Source organism: Eumetopias jubatus, unplaced genomic scaffold (genome assembly GCF_037043125.1).
Source record: "Eumetopias jubatus isolate StellerSeaLion01/CBP00866 unplaced genomic scaffold, mEumJub1_p1.0 scaffold_3, whole genome shotgun sequence".
In the NCBI taxonomy this organism is placed as follows: Eukaryota; Metazoa; Chordata; class Mammalia; order Carnivora; family Otariidae; genus Eumetopias; species Eumetopias jubatus.
The window spans coordinates 12,462,745-12,488,308 of record NW_028274809.1 but is presented as its reverse complement, the minus strand read 5'-3'; the positions used below and the strand labels follow the sequence as shown (position 1 = coordinate 12,488,308).

Sequence of the window (25,564 nt, the reverse complement as noted above, 5' to 3'; positions counted from 1 at the left end):
ATACTCGGTTTATAAGTCCTGGCCCTACACACTCTCAACCACCGCATCAGGCACAGGCAGAAGGACCCAGAAGGCCCTTCTTGATCTTGCTTCCTTCCTCCTGATATTCTGCTGGGGCGGTACGAGGAGAAGGGGCAGAAGGAAAGAGGATTGGGGGCAGGTATAAGTGGGGGCTTGGGTGAAAATGTGGACCTGTAAGCAGAACCGCTTTGATTAGGTTTTAAAATAAATCGTTTCTAGTATCACTGCATCCAAGATTGCCTTATTACCACAGATTGTATCTGTTTATCTTTTCTAATTTGGAGTTGGGGTGAAACAGATCATTGCAGTAAAAAGCACTCTGGGATGCAAGACATCAAGAGTAGATTCTGAGTTTAGAGCTGGTTAAAATATGTCTCCACATGCATGTCCATACCCAGGTCTAACCGTCTGAGTGCCCCGTCAGCGCCCTCTGCCCTTGAAGAAGTCTGATGGGACCTAGAAGCTGCTAGATGCTGGCAAATAATCCCCGGGTTTCAGACCATCGAGACAATAAACAACTCCTTCATGTTCAGTGCAGCAGCTTCTGTAGAGCCCATCTGTTTCAAAATAACCCCAATTCTGCTTACGATGCGGAATGCTTTGTTGACTGGAATTTGCCCTAGTTTCCGTCAGCCGACTCTGTGTCACAGGCCTCTGGGTCCACCTGCTGGCAAGTGTAAAAACGGGACCAAAACCCAGGGTTGGAAGAGAAATTCAAGCTGTAGCTCCATGGTTCCCCAGAGCGAGTGCAGGTCAGAATCACCTGGGTGCTCATTAGCAATACCGTGGCCTGGGTTCCATGCCAAGCCTACGGAGCTAGAAAGTCTCAAAACAGCTGGTGCGGCGATTTGCACACTCACGTCAGTATGAGAAAAGCACAGCAGTTCAGGGAGCTGGAGTCCTGGGACAAAGCCCGCTTGAGGTCCCCATGCCTGCTCCTCCCATTTTATCCTGGTAACGCTTGGTGGCGAGAGTCAACGCTTCATTCCCTCAGAACTCATCAAAGAAGTTTAAAAGTGGAGGAGCCTGGCAAACCTGACTGAACCAAGTGCTCAAGGTTACATACGTGATGCGTGATTAGTCGTGTTGATAGCGGGAACCCCGGATATGATCACGGAAAGGGCGCCTCACCTCTGTGGCCTTCTTCCTAAGACCCATAACCCCAGTCCAGACGTGAGGAAAAATATCAAACGAAACTGAGGGCCATTTCTACAGGCTCCCTGGCCGGTACTCCCCGAGATCGTCAAGGTCATAGGAGGCAAGAAAAGATGGGAGAAGCTGCCACAGACCAGAAGAGGCTAAGGGGACATGACCAACTAAATGTGCCATTGGATCCTAGTATGGAGAAAGAAAATTCGCGGAAAAACTGGTAACATCCAGATGAAGTCTAGAATTCAGTTAATACTAATGCACCCATCCCTGGAAATGAGTCCTTAGTTTTGACAACCATACCATGGTGGTGGTAGATGTTAACATTAGTGGAATTGAATTGTCTGTATTATCTTTGTAACTTTTCTGCAAATCTGAAATTTTTCCAAGATAAAAAGTTTACTAAAAGTTAAAATGTCAGAGCAGAGGGGCCCTGAAATAGACCAGCTGAGTTGGAGGACATGGCCAAGGAGCACAGCACAGCCCGTTGTGTGCTCAGCTGCCGGAGGTCACAGCCAGGGTCCTCTAGCGTAGCGGCTCAGGCTGGGGACAACAGAGGAGGAGGCCAGTGGCCCATGTGGCCTGTTGTGCTCTCCCATCTTAGGCCAACCCGGCGTCTCCCTGGGAACCACACAAGTCTCAGAATCTCTGTGCAGAGGGTGAAATGTCTAGTCCAGCACCATCAAGGCACAGATGAGCCCGAAGCCTGGGGAGGAGAAGTGACTTGTCCAGGGTCCTGGCAGAGTCAGGACGTAAACCCACGTCTGGTGAGGTGTGTGCTTTTTCCACAGCACTCCTCAGTGATTTGATACACCTCTTGCAACAGAATCCCTTGGGTGCTCATTAAAATGCAGCTTCCTAGGTTTCCTGCCAGTCCTTCCCCCACGGGCAAGCTTCTGCCCGAGAGATAAAAGGCCAGAGGGTCAGAGCTGACCCAGGGCTGAGGAGCCCGGAGACTTGCGCAGATAGCCATTTGGACCTGGGGAATCCTTCATGCCTCTGAGGGTTCCCAGAGTGGGGTCCGGCAGAGAGGCGAGCTGGGTGGGTGTGCTCAACAGCTGCCCTCATTCTGAAGACCAGTCAGCACGGGCCCTGAAGCTTCTGAGAGGACTGTGGAATTCTCATTTCCCGAGGAGTTGGCCTCTTTTTTTCTAGCATTGTCCACTCTCGTGCATGTATGTGTTTGATCAGAACTCCTTCCTCCCTCACGGATGGGAAGTTCTGCCTTCAGTTTCCTTTTTTCTGTTGTAAAGTGTGTTCTCAAATCTGTGTCTCAGGATGAGGCCCACGTTTGGTTTCTCCCATCCCAGGCAGACACATAGGGTCCCTCAATAGGTACCAGACAAGGAGAATACAGAAGTGAGAGCCAGCCTCTGTCCCCAGGGAGCCCTGTGTCTGGTTTTCCAAGATTTGCATATGTTTGTCCAGCAAATATCCCTGGATAATTTTGAATTGAAAAAAAAAATTCAGTCCCAAAGTACATGGATATACTCAGAGATAGTCAACCTCTTCAGTTCCCAAAATCAGCAGGTAGCATGGGTAAACTGAGACACCTCCAGATTGCTGACCAAACGGCATTTTGTTTTAGACCAAGGGAAATATGAAACATTCCAAAGCATCATTAAATGTATGTAAAAGGTGTTTGAAAACCATTTCTAGTGTCATGAAAACCCATCTTGCTCAAGTATGAAGGCGGTGATGGAATTTTCAAAGGATTTAAGACAGATTGATTTTAAAAAAGAGGAAAGTCTTTTAGTAATAAAATTCACATTCATTTGTTAAAAAAAAAAAAATAAGCAATCCAAGTGTCTGTCGATAGATGAATGGATAAAGAAGGTGTGGTCTAATATACAGTGGAGCGTTCCTCAGCCATAAAAGAAAGGATGAGATCTTGCCATTTGCAACCACATGGATGAACCTAGAGGGCATGATGCTCAGTGAAATAAGTCAGAGAGAGGCAAATGCCATATGATTTTACTTACATGTGGAATCTGAAAAATAAAACAAATGAATAAACAAGCAAAAAGCAGAAACAGACCCAGAAATACAGAGAACAAACTGATGGTTGCTGGAGGGGAGGGAAGGGGAGAACGGGACAGGCAAAATGGGTAAATGGGAATGGGGGATCCAAGCTTCCCGTCTGGAAGGAACACATCATGGCGACAAAAGGCACAACCGAGGGAATATAGTCACCGGTATTATGCTAGTGTGGTGACAGATGGTAGCTGCACTGTGGTGAGCCTAGCATCATGCACAGCATTGTTGAATCGCTGCGTGGGGCACTTGAAACTGGTGTAACATTGCGCGTCAACTAGACTCCAGTTAAAAAGAAAAGCCTCGTGTTCCAGTGATTGCTGACGACAGGTGGACACGCAGCCTCTCCTTCCTCCCTTGCTGTTCCTCCAGCGCAGTGAGGGAGAAGGTGCACCAAGAACTATTTCTGCAAGAAGTTATAAACTGTCCTCTGTTTAAAAAAAAAATACTTGGTAGGGAACTGCCACGGCTGACCTTGAGTGCCGGGGCCTGTTGCTAAAACTGCATGCCTCATCAAAGGAGCGCCTAATCCCAGATCCCTCCAGTTACCCAGGAAAGGTTACTGTTGGCCGCAAGCCCTATCTGCAGCAGAAGGCAAACTTCAGATCCTGCCTCCAAGTCATGATTATAGCAAGAGTATTATTTAGGTTTACAGAGTGTGGTTTGGGATTAAGGAAGACAACTCACACACCTCAAATCTGGAGCAGAGTAGAAAGGGATCCATTTGGGTTTGAGTCTTGACTCAGCCACTGCCTGACTATGGGGCCTTGGCAAGGTACTTGAAATCTTTAAGCCTCAGTTCCTCTGTCTGTAAATAGATGAGGAAGTTCTTACTTGGAGGGGTAAGTAGAATAAAAACCACATAGAGCAATATGGATCACAAACAAAACAAAATGAAGCCACTAACAAAGCTTGCATATTATATAAATCCATTTATGCGCAAAAATGGACAAAGGAATCCACACCATTGGAAATCAGGATAGTGGGTACTGTTGAGCGTGGAGCCGTGACTAGAAGGGTACACGTAGAGGTTTGTGAATGCTGGAAATGTTCTGTATTTTGATCTGGGTATTGGTACCACATGTTGAGTTCATGAAAATTAATTAAGCTGTGCACTTGTTTAAAAGTAGAGAGACTAAGTAGGGTGAGCATGTAGCAATGGCCCAGCAGACATCCCTTGTCTCTGGAACTTTCTCTTTGTTCTAGAGGTCAGACCATACATTGTCTATACTACAAGAAAACTGACACGGTAGACCCAATATTTTAGGTTACTTGAATTGCTAACTGGATAATACTCTTATTTAAGTTCGTTGTAGCCATAAAGATTTCCTAAATTAACTGACTTGAGATCAGAGAGAAAAGGACAACAGGTAACGTCATAGCAACTGAGTGGGTCTCCGTTTCAAAGCTTCGCGTTTTGAGATTCCAGATACTATTTCAGAACAAAGAAATATCCCCACTGTGGCTGACTCGATTGGTTGAGGAGTAGAAATGGGATTATTTTCTCTCTCAGGTCACTTCTAAATGTTACCTTTCCTGTAAACCATGACGAAGCTTCCATTTGTATGGAGTTATGAGGTTTTAGGTGAATTTCAAACTCTTTTTAAAGAGAAAGACGGAAAGATAGATATTACAATTAGTGACTCAAAAGTAAAGTGGTCTTATGTCCTTAAGTATCTCCCCTTTTCAGAGAATGTCTTGCCAAATTGTTGGACTTGGAATTTCTTCCAGCCTTTTTGGTCTTTGTCAGTTAATGACTTAGCAGCCATCCTTTCAGAAGGCATTTTGGGAGCTTTGTAATTCATGGAATTCTAATAAAGTAACCTTCTTAAAAGAGAGAGAATGTGGGTCCCATGCTTCTGCCCTCATTTGACAGTAGAAATCCCTGAGAACACTGGTGATTTATTTAGAGGTTTCCTGGTTTAAAAAAAAAAAAAAGTGATTGCCTCTTTAGCTTCCTAATATAAGGGAATGATATGCTATCCTGTGACTCACATCAGTATGATTTCACTGAATGGTATAGAGTGCTCATCAGATCATGGGCAAGATCTGTGAATACCAGCAAATTAAACATCTCTATTTACAGGGCTGGCGAACAGGAGGGAAAATGGCCATCAACTCGTGGTGCTCTTTTTAGCAATTCTTATCTGGATGAAATTGCTTCTCCTCCCTTCGATGTAAAATGCAGAGGTTACTGCATTATACATAAGGGTAGAGAACTGAAAATTTTTCCATCAAGAACCACGAATCAGTAAATCTTACGATCTCACTACTATTGCTATAATTGAGCTAAATCGTCTTAAAATGGGCACTGTTCCTGAGGTTCTTTGAAGCATGCTCACCGTTTCTTTGAGTAACATTGAGGACTGACCTCCATTTATAGGGACGCGGAGGCAAGGCTCATAAATACTAATATTCTGTACCAGGTTCACCAGAGCAGGGCTGTCTCGGCCAGGCCTGTAAATGTTCAGTGCATGCTTTAACTCGGCAGAGAGAAGGAGGTCTTGGCTGGGCCACCAGCTTTCCCAGTGACTGCAAGGCTCCTCCATGTTACAAAAGCTGCTGCGAACGGGAGGCTATTCATCATTACCTTTTGTCGGTATCTATATCTTAGAAGGCAGATCTTGAGTAAGCAACTCCACATTTTGTACGAAATGCTGCCAAATGGGCTTCAGACAGAATTGGGCTCTGTCTTCTAAGCAGTCACTGTTTTTGTCATTTTATTTTGTATCTTCTACCAAGTTAGTTCACAATGCTAACGAGTAGACCTCTGACACATGATTCGTGATGATGTTAGAGATGAAAAATGATAACATCCAGCCCTCATCAGGCACTCACTGCGTGTCTGGCGCTCAGCTAAGCATTTCATGAGCAACATTTCTCTTCTTGCCTCTCAACAATCCAGGGAAGGAATTCCTCTTTAGTCCTTTTTTATAGATAGGAAAACCAAGACCAAATGAAGGTAACCAGCTTGCTCCAGGACGTGTAGTTAAAAGTAGAGGGGTTGGGATTTAGTCCCAGGCGGTCACACCACACCGTGGTGGGAGGGACCCAGCAGTCACCTTGCTACGCAGCCTCCCCTCACACATGAGCCCCCACCCACCCCCAGAAGCTGCAGAACAGAGACTTGCCTGGGCTCTACCCTCTGGTTCCAGGTAGGGCTGGAAGCATCGCCTGATGCCATCCCAGCACCTTCCCCATGACGTCCCTGGGGAGCGGATTGCGTCTCCTCCTACCACCAGCAGAGGCCTGTCCACATCTTTTCCAAGTGCTTAATAAATGTAAGTACATATCGAAACCACTTCTAAGACCCTTTGAGAAATGCCTGCAGAGGATCCTGGAGGCTGCGGAGGGAAGTGATAGATCATGTGACACAGCTGAAAACTATAGAAACAGAGAAGCGCATTTAAAAGTGAGTGAATAGCAGGGGATTGGAAGACAGGGCTTAGCCGAGACTTGAATGGGACAGCAGAGGCCTCGTCCCCAGGGTGGCAATGACTGAAAGTACCGACGTGACAAATGGTGTCATCGTTCATGACTGACATCAAATGTGTTACTGTCTCCAGAACAGCAAAGATTAATTTACACTTGAGAACTTTCCAAAAAAATTAAGCGCTGGGATTGAGGACAGTATAGTGTTCAGAGCCTGAAAAGAAGCAGTTAAGGCATTCTTCAGAGAGTGGGATGGCTTTGATGATACCAGAAACACTGAGTTTGAAGGATTTTAAATAACACAGCATCAGGCCTGATTACCAATAGGGTGTTGTTGTTGTGTTACTTTTAGAACCAGGGCCCTCTGCTGGTCCTGGAAAGCCAGGAACGTAAGGGGACCCATGTGGGAATGTTGTAGTCATGTCTGTAATGACAGCAGAGTCCTGCCCAGTCGACAGCTTTTGGTTGGATCTTCTCTTCTCTTTCCAGATCTCATGAGCTCTGCACATACCGTCTGGGTTTGGGCAGGAGTGCATGGGCTCGCAAGATGCCAGAGGTGATGACAACAATGTGGGGTCATGGGGACCGTGTGTGGGAGCCCCAGGTGCAAGATTTGGCTGCCCCTTGGGCCGGCTTCATGACCTTATGTGTGTCCCTAACGCTCTCTGAGCCTTAGCTCCCTCATCTGTAAACTTGGGATCACAAAATTGGGAGTGTGAGCTGACTGACCTAGGGCACCTTAAAAGGGCTCTGTGAGCAAAAGAGTGATCATTGCTCCTTGATGTGAGTTATCGGCTTCAATACATGGCACTTCCATCGACTCAGCCCCGTTCTCCCCGAATGCCCTGTGAGCGAGTCCAAAGTGCATGTGTGCAGGCTGCTCATTTTGAGAGCTGGACCCCAGGAACCTTCACAGTCCGCAGCTCTAAGTCCATCCCTCCATGGAAATGTTCGTTCTCGGGCTTTCTCTTGCAACACCGTGATTCACTTTGGGAGTCTGAGCGCTCCTGCAGCTTCCACGGGCTCGTGCCCCGTGGCCCAGATTCAACATGCCACGTCGAGCTTGCCTCCGTCTCTGCCCACAGCTCTGCCTCCCAACACAGGGCTCGATCTCACCACCCTGAGATCACAACCTGAGCCAAAATCAAGAGTTCAGATGCATAAGCGATTGAGCCATCCAGGTGCCCCTTTCTGTAATTTCAAGGCATTTGCCTCTTTTTTAAAAGAGAAATTCCTTTTCAAATATATACAGCCAAAACCATATCCAGTTAAACTTCAGTCTTAATAGTATTCACAAACTCTTTATGGTGAAAGTCTTATAAGCCCATTCTGTGTTTGAATGTCATCTTTAATGAAGGGTGATGAATCGACATAGGTTACACTGTCCCAAAAACTCTTGGAGGAGAGTGTAGCCAGCAGGAGTGAGCATGGGGCCAGGCCTGCCGAGCTCACTTGTGAGTTCCTAGGCAGGAATGGCTGCAGGATTTCTGGGGGGTACTTCTCCCATGGTCTCAAAAACAAAGGAGAACCAAACATGGGTAAGTGTTAGGGAAGCAGCAGAATGAAAGCATGGTTACCTTTTGCCCGCCTTTTAAAAATTTCTTGTTGTCTGACTGCTGAAGTTCCACTGGTGGACTGAGAAGACTGATTTTTTTATCATTTTTTTTTTAATCCATCGTAACTGACATACAACATCGTGTGAACGTAAGGCATGTATGTGCTGTTTAATACATTTGTACATTGCGGTATGATTACTACAGGGGTGTCAGCCAGCACTTGTACATGTCACATACTTACCAGCTCCTTTTTTGTGTTGAAAACAGTTGATTTAGTCTCCTAGCAACCTCGAAGTTTGTAATACCATATTCTTGACTATAATCACAGTGTTGTGCATTAGATCTCCAGATCTTACTTATCTATGAGTTACAAGTTTGTGCCCTTAAACAGAAGCTCCCCAACACCTCCTCCCACAGCCCCGGGAAGCTGCCATTCCCCTCTCTGCTTTCCCAGGCTCGGTTTTTCCAGTTCCACGTGTAGGTGATGTCCTACGGTGTTTGTCTTCCTTTGGGAGAAGGCTGACTTAGTTTCCTGGGCTTTCTCTAACATTTTTTTCACCATAGTGTTTCTTAACAATAGTCCTATCAAAACCTATGACCTGGGAATGTCTTTGAAAAGGCACCGCTCTTGGAGAATGAGCAGAAACCCTTTCCAGGAACCGTGTCCATGGTCCTTCGTATGATTTTCAGATGTTACGCCTGCATTTTTGTCTGCCTGCCCAGATATTGGTCATCACGATAACGGGGCCTCCGCTCTGTGGCCCCTGGTACTCCATGGTGCGTGTGTGCTTCAAGTAGACGTGATTCTGTCTGGCTGGGCTGGGCGTGGGGGGCTGCAGGAGGCCGCAGGGCAGAGGGAAGAAAAGGGAGGACCCGGGACTGAGGAAGAGACACCAAACTGCATACTTGGTAGGGAAGTTAGAAACAGCAACGAGTTACTTCTGGGCATAAATAAATAAGCCCTGGGGACCTTGTAGACATTAGATGATGTCAATTACAAAGCATGATGGAAAAAAAAATAAAAGTGGGGAGTTTTGTCAAGAATCTTCGAAATGAGTGGGTTAGATTCGTAGACTGGACCACACCAAAAATATTTACTTGATGTTGAAATTGAGTATTGACAGTGGAGGCTGAAATATGTTTGTTATGTTTCTGCTTCATGCTAAAATAAAGATGACACCCAAGCCATCAGTCTTTCTTCCCTCTTGAAATCCTCGGAAGCAGTGCCCTGTAAATGCCAGAACGATGGATGAGTAGCACTTGATGTTTTTCCCTTGTGCTTTCTCCCGACAGGAACCAGCGGGCCAAGCCCCCCGCCCTACGGGTTCCATCTCTCAGCAGAAGAAGAAATGAGAAGGCAGCGGCTGCGCAGATTTGACCACCAGTGAGGGGTCCAGTTGCGGGATTACTGCCCATGTGGTTCGTCCCCCGAGCCCCAACTCCACACTGAAGCCGAGTGCAGCCTGCTCTGCTGTCGGCCTTGGCCTGCCATCCCGTGGCCGCTGTGGGTCTCCGTGCACGGCCACTTTGACTTGCCTTGAAACCAGCCTTCTGGGTGCAGCTCACAGCTGTCGGGGAGCGGCCCTTCTCCTGCCCCCCATCTGCCCCACATGCAGAAGGGCGGTTCTGCCTCGTAGGCACCAGCCTCCTCCACATGCCTCTCTCCTGCTGCTCGCTCTGTGGTGCCCCTGCCTTGTTCCGTCCACGAAGACCGTGACTTTCACCAGCCTGGAAGATCAGCCCCCCCTGTACTTACTCCCCCATGCCCGGCGCGCCCCGGCTCAGCCTGGCAGGAATTGAGAAGCCATCCCTGGGCCTCCTGACACTCTGCCCTGGTGACCTCCCGGGAACATGAGGTGGCCACCCCTGCCCAGGCGCCCCGGCTCCTTGCGCCCCTATGTCTGCGTGGCGCTCACTGCATCCTCTCTCCGTTCTTATGTGCTCTGCCTTTATGGTTTGGCTGAAAAAGCTTGGGTAAGATCTCAGGTGGGGAGGCCAATGTTAGATGCCAGGTGGCACCAACATTTGGGGCTCACAACAGCCCCTCCGGTGACAGGACAGGTTCCCAGAGCTGTGACCTGTGTTAGTGAAGCAGCCAACAGGTGCGACAGGCAGAGGAAAGCAAACTCGTCTGGTGGGCTGGTCACTGAGAAATCCCTCCGGAGGAGGTATTTTTTTCCCTCATAAAAAGTGCCTTTTAAATGGCCACGGTAACAGCCACTTGTCCTGTCCGGGCCCAGGACCCCTGCAGCGTCAGCCCACAGACCGTCCAGGTCACTCCTGGTGCTTGGATTCCATGAATAAAAAGACAAAGTCAGATCTCTCTGCTGTCTTACTGTCACTGAGACATTTGTTTTTAAAGAGCATTGGAAGCAGAAAAGGATCCTCCTATTTTCATTTATATTCCTAGCATTTATATCTAGTTTTCTGATAATGAAAGTAATATATATGCCTTCTATATGCACAAAGCAAACACCTGAAGGAAATATGCCCATACGTTAACTGAGGTTATCTTTGGGGGTAGAGCACATAGGATTTTGCTTTCCGGTTTTTTACAGTTTTATATTGCAGTCTTTTTCAGATGTGTGTATTTGTATGTATGTGTATTGCGTTTGCCATCAGGAAAACTGATTTATGTAATAATAAAGCAAGAACTATATAATCAGGAAAATACACTTAATAAGTACTATGTCTGCACTGAGAAGATTCACAATATAAAAACTAAAAATAAATACATGTACAGTATTAAAATCAGCTATATTCTCACCATTTATAGGTACCCAAGGTTAACATTTTGGGGGCACGACTTTCTCAGTTTTTCTTTGTACCCATTTGACAACCTTGGAGCATACCACCCATGCGGTTTCGTATCCACTTTCTCATCTGGATTGCTCTGGGAGAGGCTCTGACACCTGCATCCAGATGAGCTAAGAAAACCCTCAGGTCCTGGGGTGTGTTCTGACCCGCACAGGGATACCTGAGCTCCGAGGGATCATTTATAATCGATGTGAAGCTACACGCAGCTTGTTTGAAATATGAGTCGTGTCTGTGAGTCTGGTTGCCTTCAACATGGTAAAATGTTCAAGTTAAATGTCATTTCTCTCGCTCCCAGACTCTCCACATTTCTCTCCTAGTTCCCCTGATTCTTACACTGTCTTCTCTGAGGTCTTGCCCTGTTACTCGTTGTGCACAACTACACAAAAGCGTGACTTCTGCCCGGGGAGCATGGACTGTGTCTTGATGCACTGTCCCTCTCTCCCCTGCCACCAGGAGCCCTGGCTCCAGGGACGCACTCCCTGAATGTTTTCCCAAACTGTTCTTTTTATGACATTCAAGTCCAACCACTATATCTGGAAGTATTTTTCTTAACGGCTGTTGAGTCCAGTAGTAATAGCTCCTTGCTCTGTTCCTAAACAAATAGATGCAAAGACACCGGAATTGGACTTTGTATGGTATAAGTAATAGAACATGCACACCTTCTTTATTTATGGAGTGGACCATCACTCAACTTCAGAGATGTGGGAAAGGTCATCTTAGTTACAAATACAAACCAAATAGCGCAACAACGAAGATGTTCTGGAAATCATTTATAATTAACTTTGTTGCTGATAGACTGGCCTGTGACCAATGCTTATTATTTTCAGTGTCCATCTTAATTTTCTTTTCCTGCAATAAGGAATCCCCACACTTATGTCAACGAACTGGAATTGGGAGGAGGAAGACGAACAAAAGCAAGTGTATTAGACAAATTACCTCTAAGAGAGAATAAGGGTTTCGGGCTGTTTTTAAAATTTGGTTGGTAGTTTGGTTAATAGCAATTTCCTGACTGTCTATTACGCATCCAGTCGCCATACTTTGGTTCTGATCAGCCCACTTAGGAGACCTCTCAATTCAGAATCTTTCTGAAGCTGAGGGAACCGTTACAGTGGCTTGTAATGGCCTCGAGTGCACTGGCTGTGATTCCAAAGTCCTCCATTGCTAGTTCGAGCTCCCTCCATCCTTTGAGCCGTGTGTTGCTGAGGCACGGGCCTGCAGTGAGTGGCAGGGTTTGGTAGGAGCAGGGCCAGCCGACGTATCTGACACCCGTTGTGCCACTACGGGAGCGGGCATAGAGGAGATGAGACCCGCCACCCAGAATAGCCTGTAAGACAGACAGGGTGTGGCAGCCCTGGCTGCCTCGTTCCCAGGCTTCGTGTCTCTTGAGAGGTTCAGTATTCAATAAAGAATTGTATTCAGTTGGTCATTTTTATCAAACCTTGTATATACAGCTCCTTCTCTTCCTATGAGGTATTACGATCCTTTCCTGGCCTTTTTGGTTTTTGTTTTTGTTTTTGCCCCACTCTTGCATTTTAGAACCACAGACTCTCTACTTAGAGGACCTTAACATGTCTCAATTCATTGCTCTACTCGATACTTAAAATACCTCTGCAGTCAGCTGTGCCAACTCTGCTAAGCTCATCTTCCAAAATTGACCCTTGTGCTGAGCACTCATCATCTCCGTACCCTTTATTGTCTCTGTTGGCCAAAGCACGAAGATCAAACTCAACAGCCAAGCTTTCGACCTCATTCCCGGTTATCCGTAACAAGAGTCCGCACTTCTGCTCACGGGTCTCCCCGTCTAAGGCATGAGCTTCCCTAACCCCATGACTTAATTGTGAGGTGCTTTGACGTGGAACAGTCTTTTCCTCTCTCTCAGCCCATGCAGACCTCCCCGTCCTGCCCCCAGATACCACAGCCCAGAGTGATCTACTGCTCTTGCTGGCTGTTGGTCATAGTTTCCACAGCCTCTTGGAACTGCTAGGTATCCTGCAGTGAGAGAATTTTTCTCTCTAGATTGTAAGCTTCATGAGGGCAGGGACCATGGCCATTTCTGTGTACCTCCTCACAGTACCTCGAGCAATGCTCTGTCTGGAATTCAGAACCAATAAATGCCTGTGGATTGAAACAAACTCATTGATACCATCACCAGTGGCACATATAAAAAGATACGCATGTTGCTAATTGATACTGTTGTGGTTTTTTGGTGTTTTCTTGAATCACATCAAGAAAGGAATAACTTGAAGGAAAGGATTTGCCCCTAGAAAGAATTTCAGGCTTTTCCCAGCCTTCATAAAATAGCTCGCTTTACTGATCAGAAGGTGGGGAGGGATCACCACCCTCATGAGTCTGTCTGAAGACACACCCCACGTCATGGCACAAAATTCAAGATCCCAGTACGTCCAAAAAATATCACTGAGGCCTCTGTGTGTATACCACCAAATCAGGTCATTATACTTTGCAGGAATGCTTTTGATGTGTCCATACTAACTTTTTTTCTTTCTATTTAGGGGTAGGGGAGAGTGATCTCGACATCTTGTTCAGATGACAGAAATGAACTGGCCGATTTGGACGTGTGATTTATGCTTTATCAGCGAAAACTAGAACATGGCCAGTAGAAATCATTAAATTTGGTAGTAATACATGTTGGTGCTTGGGAAGAGACTGGGATGATCAATAGTATCATGTGGCTTAAAGAGGCTCTTGGAATCTGGGGCACGCACAAGCAGAACCCGAGAAACAGCACCCCACTGCATGGCTCCCTGTAAACACAACTGATGCGGGTCCCTTTCCTAAACATTGAAACAAGCTGCTCACCCACTGGCTGAGCTTCCTGCCAGGAAGTGATGAAGTTGTTTCTCTCAGTTTATTCCCTCCTGAAAACCCAGAGTAGTATCTGGAGGCAAGTGTTAAAAGCAAGAACAAATCAAAGTATGTGACTTCATAGATTCTTGGTATTTATTTGAGGTCCTTAAAAGTTACTGTCTGACTTTAACCTTGAGATGTGGTCTCTTGTAAGATCCCCCCCATCAATAACTTAAAAATATCCTGCACGTCCTTAGTAGTAGCAGATGATTCTTAAAACAACTGAACAAGGTCTTGAGGATCTCATTAAAGAATAGCACCAGGGCCAATTTTCCGGCTACTCGGAGTGAGGGCCCTGGGCCAGCACGTCCAGCAGCACCTAGAACTCACTGGAAATTCTGACTCCTGTTCCCAGACCAAATGAATAATAATCTGCCTTTTAATAGGTCCCACGTGTGCATGAATGGATAAAGAAGATGTGGTATATATTTACAACGGAGTATTATTCAGCCATGAGAAAGGAGGAGATCCTGCCATTTGTGACAACATGGATGGACCTTGAGGACATTATGCTACGTGAAATAAGACAAATACTCCATGATCTCTTTTATGTGTGGAATCTTAAAGAAAAAAAAAAAATCCAACCCAGAAACAGAATAGAATGGTGGTTACCAGGGGGTGAGGGGAATGGGAAGATGGTGGCACAAGCTTTCAGTTACAAGATAAATGGCTTCTGCGTATCTTAACAGCACGGTGACTATAGTTAATAACACTGTATTGTCTACTTGAAATTTGCTAAGAAAGTGGGTCTTAATGGTTCTCATCACCAGGGAAAAATAATGAGAATATGGAGGTAGAAGGGGGAAGGGAAAAAAAAAAGAAAAAAACTGGTCTCAAGTAGATATGTATAGGCACCAAAGTCCTTCTCAAATTTCAGTGTGCACAGATGCATTTGAAGATGATCATCAGGGGGCGCCTGGGTGGCTCAGTCGGTGAAGCGTCAAGACTCTTGGTTTCGGCTCAGGTCGTGATCTCGGTCGCGGGATCAAGCCCGTGCCAGGCTCCGTGCTCAGTGTGGAGTCTGCTTGTCCCTCCTGCTCCTCCCTCCATTCTCTCTCTCCCAAATAAATAAAAAAGTGAGAGAGATGATCATCCGTTATCTGCTCGGATTGTGACAACCATCCTGTCCGAGAACCAGGCACCCTGTTTTCAACCGGGATCCCGAGGCTCAGAAGGGTGAGGTGAGGGACCCAGGGTCAGCAGCCAGTACCTGGCGGCACCCGCTGCTGTTTCTGTTGTGCGGAGCAGGAAAGAGAGGGCTTGGTCTCAGCAGAAGGGAGCTCAAGGGGAAGAAATTACTTGCAGCCACACACCACCTCCCTCTTGCACACAAGGTACCACTCACAAGTACTTGTGCACGGCAGCTGTGGGGTCTGAACCAGACTGGCTTGACGTACTCTAGATGTGCAAGGTGCTGGTTACTCCTGGTTTATCGTGAGAGCAGCATAAACGGTGGAGCCAGCCTGCACACGTGCTCACAGGTTGGTGATCCCCATGTATTGTATGTATTGTAAAGCAGAGGGGCTACTTGGCGACCAAAGCTTTTTATTCATTTTTAAAATTGTCTTACTTTTTCCAGACAAAGAGATGAAAATGATTACTGGTTGAGAATTGCACGGTTAGCTGATATAAAGCTTAGGTATTTTATCAGTGAGGATGCGAGCCCAGAATAATGCATGACAGAAAGTGCCTTGCTGGCAAAGAGGAGAATAAAAACAGCTAAGTTGGCTGGTGCCACAGTGACCGAGCCTCCAGGGAAGGACCTCCAGATACTTACTTCTCCAACTCAGAGTTCTCCTGAATGGCTGAACTGGAATGGACATCCAGGGGCTCCGGAGGCCTGGCCAGTTTTCAGCAGACCCTGAGATACAGTGGGCCTTTGGGTTCCCCCCAGATCACTCTGCCCTCATTGGTTTCCCCCACCTCCCTCCCTCCAAGGACAGTTGAAGACTGTCTCCATATCGAGCTGGGCAGCCTGCCTAAGGATCCATGACCTGGGACTTTCCAGTGGTAGCAACGGTTCACAGTGACGTCTACATGAGACCCTTCATTTACTAGCCAACCTACAAATGGGGAAGCTTCTGGGAGGTGATGATTTAATGGGGAAGAGCACAATCTTTAGTAACAGACCAGGGTTCATGTTCCCCTGGGTGCTGACTGTGACCTTGAGCAAGTTACTTATTCTCCCTAAACTTCAGTCTTCTTGTCTGTAAAATAGGATAGTTGGGAGGTTGGGGGGAGCACATACAACAGGGTTAATACTGTTCCTGTCATTTAGCAGGTGCTCAAGAAATGCTAAATGTTCTTTCTCCATGAAAAGTTATTGACTATCAATGCCTAACCCCTAACTTCCAGTTACTTTGGTTATCAGTGACAGTACCTTACATTTTTTCTCTTTGTAGTTGTATCTCTAACTTTTAATCCTCAGGACAACCCTGTGAAGCAGGTGGTCTCATTCTCCTTCAACTAGTAGGACCACTGAGGTCTGCAGGACAACTGAGCCCCTGGGCTACTACCCACGCAACTCAACAGGGGTTGATGCAGACCCTTTGGCCCTGAGACCTGGTTCCTTGTCCATCACCCGCCCCGTCACTGTGTGTGGCCAACACTTCCCAGAGTCTCCTAATCCCATCCTTTCCTCAAAGGGGGCACTTCCTACACTCTGCCCATGCTCTTCTCCCCCTAGTCTATACCTTGACCAGGTAACCCATTCTCCCCACTAAGCCAGCTCCAAAACGAGCCACAGTAGGAGCGAGGTACATCAGAAAGTCAACTTACTTTGGGTTGAAAGAAAATAAATGTACCAGATAAAACACAGTTGTTTTTGGAGGTCATCAGAGAATTTTATATATAATGAACAATATTATAACTTATAATACAACCAAGATTTAGGTGACAATAGCAGACCAGGTATCTTGCAAGTGTTACATGGTTGAAAATCTTTATACTTTACAACCATAGGTTAGAGAGAGGGATGCAATTTATTGGACACATCTCACATTTTTTCCTATGAATCATTAAATATTTAAGCACCATAAAATTCAAGCATTTCACATGGATGTGGCAGCCAGCCTTGGTGGTTTAAAATGCATTATGCAGAGTCTCTGGCAGATAATAACAGTGACAATTGCAGAGTACTGATTTTTAATGTCAATTGTCTTGTCCCCTGCAGAACTTCCTGATAATGTCCCTGTAGGAAATTGTGATTTTGTGCGTGCATGGGGGGGGGGGGCGCGGGGGGGCGGGTTACAGTAACTTTGAGAAGTGAAATAAAATAACATTCCCAAAGACACGAAGAATTGCCAGGTATAATACTTCTAATCAGTAATTTATATGCCCTGTAAGAATCATAATATAATTCTACTATGGAAAAAAACCCAAGAAATGTTTTTTTCATATTAAATTGTTTTAAATAGAAGATGTGACCAGAATAAATGCGCAATGACTGTTATGTGCTAGATGTATAATCTAACTTAATTTTCGATGTAAGAGTAGGTGTTATGTCCCATTTTATAAATGAGGAAAATGGGGTTGAGAGAGTAGGTGTAACGCACCCTGGGTGACACAGCGGGGAAGTGACAGAGCCAGCTTCTAACCAACTCCAAAGTCCACATTTTCCCACTATTCCTGCAGTCGTACAAAATAAAAGTAAAAACTATCAAATTCATTTGGCGAGCTTATCGAAACAAATCTAATGCAATTTCCTGGACTGCACAGAATGGTTTTGCTTTATTATAATCTACAAGAGCCTCAAAATAAAATCTGATACAATCCAGTTTTAGTGGACCATTCCGTTGACTCTTTTTCTAAGCACCGAAAACATGTATACAAACTTCATCGATGTGATCTTGTACTAGGAAGCTCTCACGTGATGAGGGAGTACGGGTCACGGCATGAGTTTAGTCTTGTCACATTTCAGCGAAGAGCCTTCTCTCAGCCAAAGCTCAAGGATCTTATCCTTTCCGAAATTTCAGTTTTGGAAAAGTAAGCCATATTTCAGGAGGGGGTAAGCGTTACAGCTTATCAGTTGGCTTTCTGTCAGCAACTGTTAAGAGGAGATGGGGGGTGTGCAGATCTGTGGGCACATTCACATATTTTGAAGTAAGAAATGGTTTATGCTTGTTACCATTTTGTCCACGAGAGCCCTGCATGCACAGATCTAATGCCTAATTGTACTTATTGAACTGTCACTGAAAGCAGAATTGTCAGTAATGCACTCAGCTCTGTGTAGGCACTGGGTGTACAGTTGAGTGAAGCTTGGCCCTGCCCTCCAGGGGCCTGCATTGGAGCAGAGAGCATGGAGGAAGTGTGAGCGGACCTTACCGGGGCGAGGAGGGGGCATGGGAGAGTGGCCTGGCCCATCTGTTGTCCTGGGAGCAGTGGAAGGGAGTCCGAGGCTCCCTGGGGAAATTCACACCACCCCTCCCCTCCAGCTCATTCCGTCTGTAAAGAAGCTGTTGTGTTCCAGGGGAACTTCCCTGAGCAGGGACATCACTGGGAGAAAGAGCAAGACCCGGGCCACAGAGCTGGGAACAGGCCTCTGGGCTGTGTGCACAGGTGAGCAGCAGGCAGCCTGTCACCCCACCGGAAGTCGCTTGGACTTCACAGGCACAGGAGACACTGAAAGATTTTTAAGCCAAAGAGAAACAAGAACAAGTTTGCATCTTGGAGAAATGACTGGGATTTGACAAGTGGAGGCTTCAGTTGGGAGCTGTTTACCATCAAAAGTATGGGGGAAAGACAAAGGCTGCATTAAGGCACTGTGAGACCAGAGGGGAAGGTGGCAATCCACAGGAAGTGGTCTCTGAGTTTCGGTCTGGGAAATACGAGAGGACAAGGAATGCCACCACTGGCAGCACGGAGACCTGGGTACCTGGACACCTGTATGGATGGGGCTCCACTCACTGAGAATAAGAACCCAGGAGGAAACATCCCGTCCTCCCCCGCGTGACCCAGAGCAATGCCCACTGGACAATATATATGCTTTCTAACTGAGGTGGAGGAAAGGCTTCCTGGGAAGGAAATTTTGATAAGGATCATCACCAGTCATGGATTAGCTACCACTAAGCTTTGTTCATCCTTCAGAGAGAAAGGACATTTCAAAGTACACTGATATTTAACCAGGTGAAGAAAGCAGGGTCTTCTAATCCGAGGAGTTATCTGTTCCACAGTTTTGCCCTTTAGACCAGTTAAAATAATTTTCCAAAATCGGAAGGCAACAATTGCGCAGCATTTAGAGAGAGGTTCTTGCAAAATCAGTATTTTGAACAATCAGTCTCAAACACAATCCCAGGCTCACCATGGAGTAAATTGCCCACTTAATTCAGCCTGTGTTTTAAGGCAAGCGTACTAAGATAATATTTGGCAAGCGTACTAAGATAATATTCTAATGTGTGTAAAATACTTCAGCAAGCAAGGTACGTCTCTAACTTTCTATTTCTCACCCTTATCTCTTCCCAGAAAATGTTCTCAGACCAAATTCATGAATGAACAAGATGAAATTTTAGAAGGCTTGACGTTTGGTAACACATAACAAAACTTGGGAAACAGAAAAGTGTAATTATAAATGAGGTTGAAATTGGCTTAATTTCAGGGGCTCAAAAATACGTAACATGCCATAGCACGATTAAAAACAATCAATAAATGGGTCAAATGAACTAGGAAATACTCTGTTTTCACCTTAAAATGTACATTTTTTCTTTTTACTGGAAAGTATTAAAATAAATTGCCATCCCGGGAACAGCCCATAACAAGGCTCATTTGAAATGTGTTCTACATATAAGAGCTCATTGCTAATCAATGTTTGGCAAGGAAAACATCTTATAAACAAAATTTTAATTACGTTTTTCTTCTCTCAATTATTTTTAAGCGTGTTGAAACTAAGCACGAAAATGAGTGTCACTTGCTCATGAGAAATTTGTTTAGTTTTTTTTTTCTAAAATGACATGTTCTTAAATAAGGAAGGCAGGTTTCCTCCAATTTATTTCCAACAAGCTTTCTGATTTTTAGGATTAGACCACTGAATCCCTATCAGAATAGGAAATGTATCCTTTGCTATTCAGAAAACTGCTCATTCTAAATTGACATATCTTCTAAACTTTTATAGAAAATATTAATACCAAATGTCAAACCGCTGCCTTGGTACAATACTGACAAAAAATAGAAGAAATTTTTAAAATTGGAAAAGCAAGATGCTTCTGTAAAAACCAGTAACAGGCACATAAAATGCAAATTGTAGGTTGTTTTTATTTTATTTTTTTTTCTAAAATAGCACCATATCTTCCTGGCAGGGTGACCATGACTTAAATGAATCTTCTTACCTAAGTTTAATTAAGCCGGCCCTTAATTTTTCTCCCAAGTGCATAATGATAGCTCTGTCACTTCCCGGTATGAAATGCCATTATGTTTTGGAGGAAAAGCGTCTGTGGCAGGCTTCGTTTGAGGCAGCTCTGCAGGCACTCCTGGGGAGGGGAGCAGGATGCTTTGTGTAAGCTGGTGCATCTGAGTGAGCCCCATGTGGCTTCAGTCCCATTAGCGTGCACACACCGAAGACTAGCTGGACCCCGACTGGGCAAATGCCGTCTGTTTGGAAGTTCACTGCAATGGGGAGTCCATTTTTGTGAATCACTGCCTTAATATTCATTAATAGCTCTAAGGCTCTTAATCCCTTATTGAATATATTTTTTTCCATAAATGCTACTTTTCAAAAAGGGTTGCCAAAGTAGGCATTTCCATTCTCTGAAAAATGCAGAAGAGAACCCGTTTTATGTTCATCTGTGATGTGTTTATGCTAATGTAGCATCTCCGGAATCCAGCCACTGGGGTCCTTCCTGGCATAATGATTCATTCTGCTTTGAAACGAACTGTTAACACTGGCTGTGTGGGTTCTTTCTTTCTTTCTTTTCTTTCTTTCTTTCTTTCCTTTCTTTTTTTTTACATCTTCTAGGGTCATGGTTTTACAATTATTTAAAGTGCATGGGGAAACAGATTACAGAGGAAATCATTTTGAGATGTTGGAAATCTCTACTTTCTAGTTTCATTTGTCGGCCTATTTATTTTTTTCCTATAAAAATTCATCCGGAAGCCCACTGTATTACAGAATAATTGACTTCAATTGTTTGAGGTGCTATTAACCCATGAGTGAAGTTTTCAGTAATGCAATTTGTAATCTGGCCTTTATCATCTCTTTGCCTTCCTGTGAATTAGCATCATTTTAAATAAAGCTGGCTCTTCCATCATCCTCAAAAACATAAGGATGTCTGGGTTTCATCAAGATTGGTAGGTCCAAACAAATCCATAAGAGGAACATTTGCTTAATCTGCCCTGAACAGAGGAAGGGATGAGAGGTCAGTGGGAAAAACCACAGAAACGGAAGGGGCAGCTGAAACCGGAGTCTGAAATGAGCACCATGAATCTCTTAGCGCAGCCTGGGCGCCCCGGGGACCCCGAGGAAGTTTCTCCTGGCCACGTGTCGGCGAGCTGTGGGTTCTCTAACTGTGCTTCATGCACACCTGGCACCTGCTGATCCTCTGGCGCTGGGCCTGGCTCTCTCTTAAGGTGTCCGGTGAGGGTGCCGAGGAAAACTGCAAGTCAGGTCTCACTGTCGTCAGCCAGAAGCTATACTTGTTTGCAAAAAAGTGGCAAGTTCCCTGCCTGCCTTGACATTCGAGGAATGGTGCGGCTCGGAAATCTTCCAGACAGCTGCCAGGGGACATGAGGGCCTGCCCTCCTCCCTGGTCCCCGGCCCCTGTGTGCTGCCAGGACAAGACAGAGTTAGGGCTCAGACATGGGCAGACGACCCCAGGCCCAGTCCGTGCCATGTGGAGGGCTCCCAGGAATAGCTGACTGGGATCCACCAAGGAAAGGAGTGGGGGACACAATATGAAACCACTTTCTCTGCGGGGACTGAGGCAAATCCAATGTCTACACCCTAGCAGAATCATTAAAAAAAAAACAAACAAAAAAAAAAAACAACCAAATCGTCAGTAAGAAGGAATGGCCCCGCATCTCGACAGGCTAGGGTTTGGGGTAGGCTTCACGACCCCACGTCCTAGTGCTGTCTGTCAGTCTGGCAGAGCTCCCGGAGTCCCCGGGGGGCAAGGGGGGGCATGCAGGCGCTCACCATGAGGAACGAGTACCCGATCCACAGGCTCCTCCAGGTCCGCGGGCACGGGGGGATGGACTGGTCCTGGCTGTGCAGCGCCACCACGGGCGCCGGGGCCTCGCACACCGCACAGCGGCTGATGTACGGGCGGATCTCCTCCTCCGACAGCGGCGTCCTGGGCAGCGGCGCGGCGCTCGCCAGCCAGTAGGACCGGTCGTTCCTCCGGCCGTAATGGCACACTTGGTGGATGTTGCAGTAGGCGAAGGGCAGCGTGCTAAACATGGGGAGGCAAGACCCTGCCAGCCCTTGGGAGGGAACACGAGGCAAGGTGGTGGGCGAGGCGCCGGGCCGGCCGTGCGCAGGGACCTTGCCCGCGCGCGCCCTCCGCAGCCACGCGTTCCGCCGCCCAGATGCACCTGCCAAAGCCCGCTTCTGTGGCAGGCGGGGAGCGCAGGGTACGCGCCTGACCGTTTCTGCCACCTCCCTGGTCCCCGGGCCAGCCCACATTCGCTCATTCATTCCTCATTCCCTCTCGAACCGAACCGAGCCGCTGGAGGGGTGCGGTTAGTCCAGCTCTGTCTCCACAAAGCTCACGCCCTGGCTTGGCTGGGGAGATGGCTGGGCATTTGGGCAGTGAACACACAGCATGGCCAGCCCTAGGAGTGAGAAGGCAGGCTCACGGGGACTCCGGAGAGGATACCCGGAAGAATGATTCTATGCTAGGACCTGAAATACGAACGGGATTTGGCCAGGTTTGAAGATGGTGACTATTCAGAGGAGGAGACAGAGCAGGAGAGAGGGCCAGAGGTGAGGGAGTGTGGAGCTCAAAGAAATCAAAGGAATTCCGTGGTGGTGGGGGCGGGGGGAGGACGTCTGTGTGTCTGTGTGTCTCAGGGGGTCCAGAGAGAAGTCAGACCAGAGGCTGCGGGTTTTGTCTGTCTTGTAAGGAGCTTAGATTTTATCCCGGGGCTCTGCAGAGCTTTATGAGGAGGCTCGGGCTAGACCAGGGTGGGGGGAGACGGATGGAGCAGAGGCCAGGCAAGGGGGCTGTGAGGAGGCGAGAAGTAAAAGAGCCAAAATACTAAACATTACTTCTTCCTTCCCCCTGACCCCAGGCCCTCTACTGGGAAGGGCCATGGCTAAGCCCAACGGGGAATGACCTGTGAGCAACTGCCACAGCTAGGCCTGCACTCCTGCCCACCCCTGCTAACAGCCGGAGTCAGAGCCCAGTGAGGGCCGTGAGGAGGCTCCCCCTCCATCAGCGCCCCCTGCTGTCACATCCCTGCTACGCCCACCACCCAACCATCACCATCTGGGCGAGTCCGCGTCTGCCAGCACCTGGGTAAACTCCTGACTTGAAATCAGTCCCTGCGGCTTACAAATCTACTAATGAAAATGGACAAGTGGGGCGCCTGAGTGGCTCAGTCAGTTAACTGAGTTGGTTTCAGCTCAGGTCCTGGTCTCAGGGTCCTGGGATCAACCCATGTCAGGCTCCCAGCTCAGCGGGGAGTCAGCTTGAGTTTCTCTCCCTCTGCCCCTCGCCTGACTCCCATGCATGCCTGTGCATACTCTCCCAAATAAAAAGAAAATAGACAAGCAGCACCAAGGGATGACTCCCAAAATCAAGTTCTATAATTTAAAAAACCAGTTGGAGTGGGGCAGGGAGCTGGTGCTGGCTAATCGCACATCATCTAACCCCCTCCCCGGCCGCTACGGATGCACCATTTGACATGTAAACACAGGAACTGACCATGGCCTGATTAAATAGTATACTTTTGGAGGTAGCAACTGCACTTTATATGAGTTAAATTTAACCTGCTGAGGAAGGATCATTTTTTAAAAATGAGTCAGTAGCCAGATGATAACTACAGTAGCCAGACTGAGCTGCTCTGGTGCCCCACAGGATCACTGCTTTCATAGAATTCCCTGGCAATTAGCGTGATTGTTTCAGGAGAAAAAAACTCCACGGGAGAGGAGTGATCACTGAAGATGTTGACGAGTCCGTTAAATTAACCCAAAAGCCGTCCTCCTAAGCGATGGACGTGGGTGACCACGTGCTCCACACGTACCAAGGTCTTGATTGTGCGCCTTCTCCTGTCCCTCCAGGTATAAGAGGCTGTAGCCCGTCCAGAGCCTGGGCATGCCCGCGGGGCAGGCGGGTTCGCCATCTGTCTGACTGTGGAGAACCAGGAGGAAGCCACTGAGGTATCCAGGCCCAAACCCTTTGGGCCCAGGGTCCCCAAGGGGCCCAGGAGGGCCTGGAGGAATAAAGAAAAAAAAAATGGAGGCAGGTTAAGGGGGTTGTTTTAACGAGCACTTCTGAGCACCTCCGTTCTGAGCACTCAGGGAGCAGAGAGGAGCATGACAGGGCCGTTCTCAGGAATGGCCCCTGACAGGAGCGCAATATATACAAACGACTCACTCAGCAAGTATTTATTCCAAGCATCTCCCAGGTGGTCAGATTAATTTAGCATAAAAACAGATTCGGGAGGGGAGGTGGAGGGGGGATGGGTTAAATGGCCGATGGGGATTAAGGAGAGCACTTGTTGGGAAGAGCCCTGGGTGTTACATGCAAGTGATGGATCATTAAGTTCTACTCCTGAAACTAATGTTACACTGCATGTTAACCAGCTGGAATTTAAATAAGAACTTGAAACTACAAAAAACAAAACAAAAAAAGACAGTGAGCAGACAAAACTCCCTGCCCTCCTAGAGCTTACATTGTACTTGAACAAGAGAAATGACAAACCATAAAATGTGTTAGGAAGTGATAAATGCTGAGAAGAAAAAGATGGGGTGGCGTCACCCCTGCCGTGTGACCTCCCAGATATGTGTGACCTTCTCAGACTGGACTGGGAGCCTGGTGATTGTCAAAGCGGGTCGTCCTTACCCCTCCCAGACCTCTCCCACAGTTCTGGCATGTCTGGGAAAGGCAAGGGATTGGGACCCACATGTACCACCTGGACCTTCTTTTAGGAGGCAGGGAGGAGGAAGGAAGCCCTAGTTCTGGCATTCTTGCCAGCAGGTGGGAAATGAGTAGCTCTGCACAATGCGAGCAGGGTCTGTCTCCTGTGGCATCTCTAAGGGGCTGGCCCACTGAAGGAAGCCAATGGCTACTTCTAACTGCCGAGAGCAAAGGGGAAACCAAAAGTTGTTTATTTTTTTTTTAAACTCATTTCTGGAAGACTGGCAGGCTCCCCCAGTCTATACTGTAAACTGGAGGCTACAACATGGTAGCTTGTGCACTGGATCTGGCCTGATCCCCTGTTTCGTTTGACCAGTCCTGACTGCACGGCGGGGGCCTTGGACTTGGAAAGCAGAGCGTAGGCAGCATGGAACTCTCCCCTCTACACACAGCAACTGGCTGAGGCTGAGTCGTAGGCTCCACTTTGTTACAGACATCACCAGCCCCCTTCACTCCTCAGTAACAACCTGGGAGGCCCTCCGCGAAGATGAGACTGTACGTGGGAGCCTTTGGGTCCCGAGTGTCCAGCAATGGTACCTGGCACGTTATATTTCAAATCACTAATCTGTCATGTCTTACATCTCTCCTCACCCAATGCCTACTCCCCAATTTTTTTCTTAA

The 25,564-nt window shown here is 47.0% G+C and overlaps 2 protein-coding genes across 3 annotated transcripts in view; one reads left to right on the top strand and one right to left on the bottom strand.

Annotated features, from left to right (window-relative positions):
* RHBDD1 (rhomboid domain containing 1) overlaps window positions 1-13,197 on the top strand; it is a 119,339-nt gene extending 106,142 nt beyond the window's left edge. For both annotated transcript variants that reach the window (XM_028105226.2, XM_088021533.1), the window contains exon 7: window positions 9,486-13,197. In XM_028105226.2, coding sequence (XP_027961027.1) covers window positions 9,486-9,580 — 95 coding nt within the window. In that variant the 3' untranslated portion in view covers window positions 9,581-13,197. The remainder of the gene's footprint in view (window positions 1-9,485) is intronic.
* Window positions 13,198-21,364: 8,167 nt separating this feature from the next.
* Window positions 21,365-25,564, bottom strand: part of COL4A4 (collagen type IV alpha 4 chain) — a 102,573-nt gene continuing 98,373 nt past the window's right edge. Inside the window, exons 45-47 of the mRNA XM_028105283.2 lie at window positions 24,048-24,236; window positions 21,997-22,283; window positions 21,365-21,628 (exon numbers count right to left, since the gene is read on the bottom strand). Coding sequence (XP_027961084.2) covers window positions 21,365-21,628; window positions 21,997-22,283; window positions 24,048-24,236 — 740 coding nt within the window. The remainder of the gene's footprint in view (window positions 21,629-21,996; window positions 22,284-24,047; window positions 24,237-25,564) is intronic.